Source organism: Notolepis coatsorum, assembly GCF_963971535.1.
Source record: "Notolepis coatsorum genome assembly, chromosome: 19".
NCBI classification, from domain to species: domain Eukaryota; kingdom Metazoa; phylum Chordata; class Actinopteri; order Aulopiformes; family Paralepididae; genus Notolepis; species Notolepis coatsorum.
This window is the reverse complement of record NC_140183.1, coordinates 77397537-77409172: the sequence shown is the minus strand read 5'-3', so window position 1 is coordinate 77409172 and position 11636 is coordinate 77397537. Positions and strand designations below refer to the sequence as shown.

The 11636-nt window shown below is 39.5% G+C and overlaps 1 protein-coding gene across 1 annotated transcript; it reads left to right on the top strand.

Moving 5' to 3' along the window:
* Nucleotides 1-312: 312 nt before the first annotated feature.
* On the top strand, nt 313-11000 carry LOC311245712 (serum paraoxonase/arylesterase 2-like). Its single transcript, XM_084335660.1, has 7 exons — nt 313-363; nt 528-693; nt 2738-2867; nt 5697-5897; nt 5999-6080; nt 7212-7340; nt 8862-11000. Exons 2-7 carry the CDS (start codon nt 546-548, stop codon nt 9021-9023), a joined length of 852 nt encoding a protein of 283 aa, XP_084191786.1. The 5' UTR covers nt 313-363; nt 528-545; the 3' UTR covers nt 9024-11000.
* Nucleotides 11001-11636: the final 636 nt, after the last annotated feature.

Below are 11636 nucleotides of genomic sequence, written 5' to 3'. Positions count from 1 at the left end.
CGTCGATCTCTCTTCAGATACTTCAGATTTGCAATCCCTCCCCTCGGTTGATTTCATTGGTCCGTCGACAAGTATGTGACTTTTACGTCGGCTAAAGTTGAAACTTTTTCAATTGACAGCTAAATTGGAGGATACGCACACCTGTCGCGACAACCACTGAAAACAATAGAAAAAAAGGCAATGGCACGTTTAAAAAGGCGTCCAATGTGACCACAGCCTTTCCAACCAATTCCAACCGTCTTAGTGACTCATATTTTGTGTGTGTGTGTATCTGTGTGTCTGTCTGTGTGTCTGTCTGTGTGTACAGACTATGGATCAGAGGATATAACGATACTTCCAAATGGACTTGCACTTATCAGCACTGTAAGCATACCATTTTGGATACTTCGTTTACTTTTGACAGCTATCATTATTTTTGTATCCAACAATTTTATTTTATTTGAACACTCATGTGCCTTAGTGTTAAAACAAAAGTTTGTTTTTCAGTAGTCTATTACATTTAACATTCAATATTTCTGAATTCTAAGGGTTTGAAGTACCCTGGGATGCCATCATTATCGGATGCTCCTGGAAAGATTTTCTCCATTGATCTGCAAGATTCTAGAGTGAAACCAGTTGAGCTGCGCATGCCAAGGGGCTTTGACCTAGACTCCTTCAATCCTCATGGAATCAGTGTATACACAGATGAAAGTGGTAAGAGCAACGACACGTCTCATCAAACAGAAAGTCATATAACGTCATTGCATTAAATTGTAAAATTGTCATAAAATATGAAATGATTAAAATGGAATGATCCCTTAGGAGCGGCTGGGTAGCGCAGTAGACTAAGCACTCGCCTACCACCGCAGAGACTCTGGGATCTAATCCAGCTGTCAGCGGTACCTCCGGCTTGGTCAGTCGTCCCTACTAACACAATTGGCAGTGTTAGCGGGTGGGAAGCCGGCGGGGTATGTCAGTGTCCTTGTCCTGGTCGTTGTAAACGGCGACTCCTCCTGGTCGGTCGGGGCGCCTGTTCAGCAGGAAGGGGACCTGGGGGAAATGGCGTGAACCTCTGCACGTGTTACGTTCCCCCAGTGAAACTCGCTGTCAGGTGAAAAGAAGCGGCTGGCGACTCCACTTGTATCGGTAACGACTAAATTGGGATGGGTGAAAAATACAGAAAAAAAGTATCAATACAAAATAGTAAGAGTTAGGCTGGATGACTCAACGAGCACCACCGACAGAGAGACCCCCCCACTGGATCTTCAAACATCTTTATACACACAAACTGGAAGGGGTGGGGGTCACAGGAATACACAACTTATAGGGGTGTCGTGACATTTTGGGGACATAATGGAAAGTTGGAGAATGGGGGTAGGAAGGAAAGATGGGTGGAAGGAGATCATCAAAGAGAGGGGGGAAGGGAGTCTTAACTCTCACATTCTACACAAGTTTTGTTGGTGTAATAATCAACATTCATATACCCATGCATGCATATAAGGGCTGAACAAATTATTAGATTGATACTGATATTGCAATATGAAAGAATACAATATCCATCTAGCCAATACTGCAACACAGGATTCAGATTTCAGATTCAGAGCTTTTATTATCATCATTTACACCTTTAGAGCACAATAATAGAGTGGGACTTATTTTGTCCTGGCTCCTCAGCCCTGCAGCAGCAATAAAATGGCAACAAAAACAATACTCGCAATACAATAATTACAATATTAAGGCAAAGTGGCAGCATAAACTATGATACAATAGCACTAGATTATAGTATGATGGTCACAGTCTGGGGTGTAGGGTGTGCAAAGTAAATGGACTGCATTTATATTGCGCCTTTATCCAAACTCACACATTCACACCCTGACAGTGGAGTCGACCTGCTTGTCGGGAGCAGTTGGCGGCTAAGTGTCTTGCTCAAGGACACGTTGACACGGTGCCGGGAGGTGCCGGATTCTAACCGGGAACCTTCCGGAAGATTATATTACAATTATAGTACAGTAGAAAAGTAAAATTAGGCAGTGTAAACAATATAATTAACTCTGATGATTATACACATCTGAGCGAGTAGGCAGTGTGATCAAAGGTGCAAATGAGGGTCTGTATGCCCTATCAGTTATATTATACATTACAATAAATATGGTTACAATAAACACTAGAATCTAAATATATACCATGAGTAAGTAAATGATACAATATACACGGGTGCAGTATACATAAGGTACCCTAACTCGCGTGATATACGCCATTCTCATATGACACTCGTTGGTCAGACACTCCTAGTAGTTCTCGAGTTCTGCTGCCGTTAGTTCTCCGGCTGCTGGCAGTGATCCCTGCCCACTGCTGTGGAGCCTGATGGCCGCTGGTACAAAGGACTGGCCGAGCCGGTTAGTGCAGATGGTAGCAGCAGAACAATTATATATATATATATATATTATATATATATAATATTTATATTTTTTTTAAAGCATAATAATTGAGAGATTGCAAAGAATCTGGCAAGACTGGCTTCACTCACACCCAGAAACACTAGGTCCATTATGATATCAGGTGATTGGTCATCCCTGGGAAATCTAGCTTGGACCCAGACCCCTGAGACGTGCACTTCTGCTGTTTTCCAAATTCCCATTAATTATATTATTTCAATTGAAACAATTCAGTTAATCGTGTGAACGTTCAATTTGGCCAAAGATGTGTTCTCATGTGCTGAATGTTAATGCTTTAACCCTTTTGCTTTGCAACTTTCCAGATAACGCAGTATACCTATTTGTTGTCAATCACCCCCTGCAACATGAAAGCCAAGTGGAGATCTTCCAGTTTGTTGAGGAGGACCACTCCCTAGTTCATATGAAAACCATAAAGCATGACCTTCTTCACAGGTACAGTAATACAGTACATCTATGAATTTCAGATAGTTGAGGAGACTTAAGAGATGGACTTGGGTACGCCACTCATTTGAAGAATTTACATAGTTCCTCCTGTGCCTCAGTCATTATTTGTGAACACACACACACACACACACACACACACACACACACTGCTCTCTTAAGGGGAGACACTGCAGGTGAATAGGGTAAAAAAATTAACTAATAGATATCACAATGAAACTTCCCCAGTTGATTACTTATATTAAGACAAGACTTTTTTGTATTACAAGTTTTCTGAAATTGTATGTTTAAATATGCAAATGAGGCATGATCTACTTAAATATGCACTAATTTGCATATAATTCCAGGACAGAAATCTGAACATTGGATAAAGCCATTTTCAAAATTATAGTTTCATTTTGTTGACATATTAGAGCCAAAGGTTATTACAGAGGGGATTTTGGATATCTCTTTTTATCACTCCATAAATCAGAAAATACTCCATTCAGTCCATTTTTATGGTAAAATTCCATATTTCGCCATGTTTTTAGGAATAAAATGTGATATAAATCAGGGTATGAATGCGATATCAACAAACCCTTCTGTAAATACCTTCAGAACATAGATATGAATAGAACTGGAAGTTTTGGTGTATGTGAGTGCTACTGAAGTGGAGATTTCTGGCTCAGAGTATGAGGAAAAACTCTTAAAACTCATTTTTGGGAAAACGCCTTCAAAGTTCTGTATTGTAAAATGCCATACTTTTTTTTTTAAACAGATATTTACAAACACAATACCTAATCAAACCATTAGTAATAGACAACCTAAACACATGCCTGATAACTGAATAATAATAATAATAATGATGTTATTGAACTGAACAGAACTACACACAGGCTACAAACAGTGTAGTACAGTGTAGTACCCCCTAATAGGCAAAAAATATTTGAATAGATATCACTATGAAACTTTCCCAATTTGTTATGTACATATAAACTAAGAAAAAATATATTGCAAGTTTTCTGAAATGTATGTTTATATATGCAAATGAGGCACTTCCCCATTAAATGTGTGCACATTTATGGATGCAATAAGGCAAAATGATGTAAAATAAACCACTAAATGTGTGTTATTGACGTTTTATTGTCACTAGTTTCATAGAAGACATGTTTAGGAAGCAAAATATAACAAAATCTCAAAATCAACAAAAAAAGTATATTTGACTATTCACCTGCAGTGTCTCGCCTTAAAGCTAGAAATCAGAAATCGGAGAGGGAACCATCTGATTGGTGATGTCACTGAGATGTCTCAGGCCATCAGAATGCTAAATGACAATAACACTATGTAACAACCATCAAATGCACTCGCAGCACACGCATCCACATGCACACACTCACTTTAAACAAACAACTCACTGCAGCACCCACTTTACCCACTTTAGACACCTAAACACACTTTATATTTATTGGTAAAGAATTTGCACTACAACCCATACCTCATTACACCTTACTGTAAATTGTACCTAAATTGTACCTCATCCCATTTCTGCTTTGTACTGTATAGTATATTGTATTGTAACTCAGTTACTTTTCTACTCTGCATTGTACATTGTATATATGTATATATTGAACACTTTTGTCTACGTACTTGACTTCTATTTTATACTTACTATACTTATGTTATACTTATCAATTTTTATCTAGCACAATCTCTGGAGCAAAACAGAAAGAAGCATTTTATATAAAAGTATTCTCTATTCTGTATGACAACTAATAAAGAAACTTGAACTTGAATGTAAAATCTGGGGTTGCCCCGTAGACAACGAATGAGGCTTTGATTCTATGAGGCCATACATTGTTTTGTGTGAGCTCTTACACCCAAAATAGTTTTATATTATAGCATTCCTAGAAGGCTTGTACCAGACTGAGTACCTACTTTGGGTGTAAGAGCTCACACAAACATTTTATGGCCTCACAAAGTCAGAGCTTGCAAAGTGGAGCGTTTTCATGAATACTGACTGAACTGTGCCGGTGCACAGAATTCTACAAACAAATTTTATTCTTAAAATGGGTGACATTCCCCTTTATTTAAGAAGGGTACTTCTAAAACTATCATTTACACATATCTGCATTGTATATCTATTATGTCTATATCTAATTATTACATGGCGTTTTCACATTCGCCGAAATGCTTGCTTGTGATTGGTCAATAGCGCGCATCAGAGGTCAGTTATCACACAATAATGACCGCTGTGGAACAATAATGACCGCTGTGCGCAGCTGTTTGCAATCAAGCCCACTGACATCAGTGCAATCAGACACTGCCGGTGTTCTGCTGCCGGGGAAGCTGCCGGCGATGACAGGGGGCGGAGCGACGAGCGGAGCCAGAACCAGTGTTGCGAGTCGATGTAAAATGAATTAGGTATATTGTTAGTAAGTTAGCCATGTAATAAGCGGGATAATGTATAGCTATACTCGATCATTGTCGCAAAATAATTGACCTTCACTGACGTTTAAAACAGGCGGCTCGGTATTTTAAACTCTGTCGTCAATTATTTTGCGACAATGACCTCGTAGCTATACATTATCCCTTACATATTCCATCCCACTGTATTGTTATTTTTATTCAAATTAGTGTATATATTATACTCAACCACATCGTGCAGCCCTGGTCTATTTTATAATTCTATTATATTCGACTTCTATTTTAATTTAGTTTATATTCCATTTAATTTTATTCTAGCATAATTGTCTGTCTGTTAATCTCGCACCAAACGACCAAATCAAATTCCTTGGCAATAAAGACCTTTCTGATTCAAATTCTTTCTGCTCTGCCTTTCAGTGTGAATGACATTGTTGCAGTTGGAGTCGAGAGCTTCTATGCAACCAACGATCATTACTTTGTCCTGGGCTATCTGAGACAACTGGAGCTCCTCCTAGGCCTGTCGTGGTGCAATGTTGTGTACTACAGCCCAGAAGAAGTCAAAGTGGTGTCTGAGGGATATTATTTTGCAAATGGCATCAATATATCTCCAGATAAAACGTACGGTTATAATCAGGGGAGGGTTTCTGACTCAAGATCAAATATACAAGAATGCAAAGATCACTTTGTCTGATCCTATTCATGTTCTGTTTCTATTGTAGGCACATATATGTGGTGGATATATTTGACCACAATGTACATGTTCTTGAGAGAAAGGAGGACAACACTTTGGCCACTTTGAAGGTAAAGGAAATAGCGAACGGATTAGAAACTGCACTGGTTAGATAGATACTGGTTAGATACTGCTGTCAAGAATTGAAATTGTTCCCACTGATCTATCAATCGTATGGTTGTTCTATTCATTGAGCAATATTCTTTACCAAGGTAAGCAAAGAAAGCATGATGATTAATCATAAAGTATTTTCTAACCAAAGGGATGAGTATAAACGTATAAACGTATAAAGTATTTGACATGGCCTGTCATTTTCAAGACTCTTATCTTTAGCTGTCTCATTAGATTCAAATATATTGTCATTATACAGTACAACAAAAATAAGTTTGGCATCCAACCAGAGTGCAAATGCATCAGTAAAGTGCAATAGTAATATATAACGTACAGGTGATTAAACTGGGTATAAAATATATAAATCCGTACTACTATCAGATGTATGTACAGAGTTGTAGTATTAATATGTACTGTGATACAGGTATAAAGACAATATGGTAGTAAGTCATACTGGCCAGCTGCGTAACTAGTAAAGGTTGGAAGAGTTTACTGCAAATCAAGTGACTTATTATTTTTAATTTCTTTTTATTCTATTTTTTTTTGGGCTTTCTGTATTTTTCACCCATCCGAATTTTTGTCGCTATGCCAATTCCCTTCCTGGTCATTGCGTGCACTGCACTGCATTGCGTCCACTGTCGGCCTGGGGAGGGTCTAGATTAACTACCACATGCCTCCTCCGATACATGTGGAGTCGCCAGCCGCTTCTTTTCACCTGACTGCGAGAAGTTTCACTGGGGGAACGTAACGTAGCGGAGGTTCACGCTATTTCCCCCAGATCCCCTCCCGGCTGAACAGGCACCCCAACCGACCAGTAGGAGTCGCAGTTTTACAACGACCAGGACACATACCCCACCGGCTTCCCACCCGCTAACACTGCCAATTGTGTTAGTAGGGACGACTGACCAAGCCGGAGGTATCGCTGACAGCTGGATTCGATCCCAGAGTCTCTGCGTTTGTAGGCGAGTGCTTAGTCCTCTGCGCTACCCAGTCGCCCGTGACTTGTTTTTTAACAGAAGCCATCATAGCAATGCAATACTAATGGTGTGTAAGCAGCCCTGCGGTAACTCTCTCTCCTTGCACCTCACCAGACTGTGGCTGTCGGTTCACTATGTGACAACGTGGAAGTCGACCCTGAAACGGGTGACTTGTGGTTGGGCTGTCACCCTAATGGCTGGAAACTTCTGCAGCATACCGTAGAGGATCCTCCTGGATCAGAGGTTTGTTCATTCACTACTAGCAATAATTAGATTAGATTCAAATGTATTGTCATTATACAGCACAAGTACAGTACAACGTAAAGAAGTTTGGCATCCAACCCGAGTGCAAATGTAACAGTAAAGTGCAATAGTAATATACAATGTACAGATGAGTACACTGGGTATAAAATATATAGATCCTACTGGGTGTAGTGCTAATCAGATGTACTGTATGTACAGAGTTGTAATACCAATATGTACAGTGATACAGGTATAAAGACAGTATGGTAGTAGTCGTAGTAGTCATACTGGCCAGCAGCGTAACTAGTAAGAGTATGTAAGGGATATGTACAGATATAGATATAGTACCTACAGATGTGTACAAAATGTTTTCACTTGATCTGTTGATTTGCAAGAAAACACATTGTGTACTTTGGTATAGTAGTCTGAAATGTGGCAAACATTACGCAACCTAGTGAGGCAAACAATCTGGTATTTTGGCATTTTAGCTGGAGTGCATTTGGGGGTGGGGTTCCTATCAGTCAGTACATATAATCTGTCCATCTGCATTCACATTTTGTGGTCACAACTAGGGATGTTCCATATTGGCTTTTTTACCGATATCCGATATACCGATATTGTCCAACTATTAATTTCCGGTACCGATATCAACCAATGCCGATATATGCAGGGTTTCCCCCCCCCCCCCCAAAAAACGGAATAATTTCAGGTAATTAACATTACATATCTCTTGTCGTGGAATTAACACAACATTATGCATACTTTTGACAATAAATCAAATAAGAATTTGTTCTTACTTGCTTGCCTGGGTAAATAAAGGTTAAATAAATGTAAAAAAAAAATGAAAACGGATACCAATCATTTCCGATATTACATTTGAATACCAATATCGGCCGATAATATCGGTAGGCCGATAATATCGGACATCCCTAGTCACCACCTCTTCTGTATTTGGTCTGCGTACAAATGGTACAAGTATATATAGTGAGTCACACTATAATTATGTCCACACTGCAAACAGTTTGAATTCATTTATATTCTAATATCTTTTGCACTCATACCTGCATTTCATACGAGGTCCTGTACAGTATTTACTTAAGTGCATTTGTTGCAGCTACATGTAGGCTGTCAAAAGAGTATAAAACACTGACACGCATCGTAAAATAATTGAGTTCCACATCCAGTATATGCGTTAAAACTATTTATTCTTTCACTTTGCGAAACACACGTAAAAACATAAACTGGTACCAGTTACCGGAAGATTGTGTGTGTGTCTTGTTGCGTATACCCTCCCCGAGCTCAACCCCTCTCTCTCCGTCAATGTCAACACCGGTGAAAAGTGAATGAAATCCCATATGAATACTACCATTGCCGCCAAAGCCCCAGTGAACACGCCCACCACCTAAAGTGTCAGTACAACTAACAATACAACACCATAAACCATAGAGAATACTGAAACTGGCTCCTACAGCATTCATTCACTGTACTTGGTGAATGAAAGTGAATTGTTATTCCAAATAGGTCATCCGCATCCAGAACATCCACTCCGAGCAGCCGGTGGTGACCCAGGTGTACGCTGACGACGGACATGTGATCATGGGCTCCTCTGTAGCAGCTCCCTACGGAGGAAAGCTGCTCATTGGGACGGTCTTCCATAAAGCCCTGTGCTGTGATCTGAAGTAGGGGTGGTTTGGGTTGTCATGAGTTCATTAATAGTGATACACTGATACTGGTGTTGGATATGGCGAGTTAAAATAGGGTATCTGTATTCGGAGAATCTCTCTGATACTAAAATCTGATGTAAACTTGCTTTTTTGGGCAGATTCTAGACACATGGAAAGATGGTGAATCTTTCTAATAAAAAGAAATGTCTATCTCCGTCATTTTTGTCCAGTCAGTCAAACTAATAAGTCTACGCTCTGTGCTCTACAAATGTGTGAAAATCCCTATTGTTTTTATATTGTAAAAGAAAGAATTTTAGTTGCAAGTTTCTGTGGAATTATTACTATTGGTTATTGTCTTTGGGCCCAGGAAGTTAGGATCGTTGCGATGGAGACCGGTCACCATCTTTGGAGGATCACTTGGAGAAATGGCTAAATGGAGAAAAAGGAGGGACAAGGGGTTTCACCTGTGATGGTCGTGACATTTTCACACAAGGTTTTAACCCAAAGGTCTGCCTGTCAGCCGGAGTGATCCTTCACTTGTGGCGACGTGTCTCAGAAATCTCCTGTCAGCTTCCCAATTCCATTAGAGGAAACAGCCATATTCTGAATGATTCTATTATATTACTATTCTATAACAAACGTACCGGTAGTTCACCTCAATTCCTGATATATATTAAAAAAAATCACTTTGTAATAGTTTTCATGCTGATTCGTCAAAAAAATAAGAATCAAATGTTGTTAAATGAAAAGTAATAATAGGCGGATGTCTGATACATTTTATTGACATTGTACAAAAGAGAATATTTTGTAATAAAAGGTCTTGTCTCTTGAGTGTCATGAGAAGTCTCTTTAGTTTAGTTTCAAGCGAATGCGAATTCAGGTTAAAAACAGCAGCCACACAGTGGACATTACATGAACACAGTGCAACAGAGAATGAACACCTTTCTTTCAGTCCATGTACAGAAAAGTGAGTTTGTGTTAGTGTGTCGATTACAGCCGTTTTCAATGTTATAATTTATGGAATGCCAGCTGCAAGGAGGAGAGATAACAAAGTTGCTATGTTGCAGAGACTGAGGCTTTTGTGAAAACAAGGGACAGAGTTCTTGTCTATGTGCTCTGTGTGGAGAAGTACAATAATAAATAATTGAATATAAACATAACAATTTGCAAAATAGACCACTCAAACATGCATCTGCATGTTAGTTGCAAACAGTATTTTCCCATAATTTCCCTCCTTTTATAATTTATGATAAAACAAAGCAAAATACTATAGATTTATTGGTAGAAACCGCACAATCTCTGGTGGCACTCATGCCTAAGATTGCTGACCCCTGCTCTATGGTGATTGTGATAGCAGTACTGCCGTACAACTCCAATGTCTCACTGGCGACCTTTGCACCGTCTTTTACTAGTATTTATTTAAACTGATCCCCATTAGCTGACGCCTTAGCGGTAGCTAGTCTTACTGGGGTCCAAATATGCACTTTGCTACTAAGGAATCTACCGTACCTATATGTATTATTACCTACTATGCTAATATGGACTCAAGTCTGTAGCACTCAGGTTCAACACTGTTTGACTAACAATGTTATGTGCCCTTAGCTGCCAGAGTTCTACCCTTCCTGCTGACTTTTACAGAATGTGTAAGTCACTTTGGATAAAAGCGTCAGCTAAATGACTAAAGGTAAATGTAGGCTGTCTTATGTTGTAATAACAGTACTGAAACCGAACGAGGAGTGTTAAGGGTTGATCCATCTACAGTCGGTGCACACACATCCACACTCACTTTATAACACTCACCGTTAACATGTTTTAATCTATCTATTACAAAGGGATTTGCACTAGTGACTACATCCCTGCCTAATTTTTGTACTTTAGGTTGTATATTTTATAGTGTTTGGACTTTATTATTTTTTACTGTATGAAGCAGGGGGCTCATACAGAACCAAGCATTTCACTGTAAATATGTGACAAATAAAACAAAACTTGAACTTGATATACTATTGAACTCATTGCTTGTACTGCCATTGATGCAGCTGTGACTGCTTGTAGACATATCGACATTGCTCTGGCCACTGTATCTAATATACTAGAGTAGAAACCCACAGGTCACATTTTAGTTCCATGTTTTTGAGGTCATGAATCCATTTTTACAATCAACCGTTTGTGTGTAAAAGGCATAGTTGGGTCTGTCTGGGTCAGGCCCAATACTGAGGAGCCCTTTTCACTTCCTCAAAAGCTTCGTCAGCGTCTGGATTCCATGCCACGTGATCTTGTGCAGCTAGTAAATGACCACGAGTAATATCCATGGCCTCTTCAAGTCATTATGCTGCCACAAGGAAGCATACTAGGACCGCTACTATTCCTAATTTATGCAAATGACATGTCGTCAGCTTGTGACTGCAACTTGTTCCTGTTTGCGGACGACTCAGCCCTGCTGGTCTCTGACAAGAACAAGTTACAGGTTGAAAAAGCCCTCAGCTCGGAACTAGGCAAAATCTGCATATGGCTCGCTGACAACAAACTATCATTACACATGGGCAAAACAGAGTCCATTCTCTTCGGTTCAAATAACAAACTCAGCAAGACTGACGGCTTCTCGGTTACAGTGGGTGACAATATTGTCACAAGG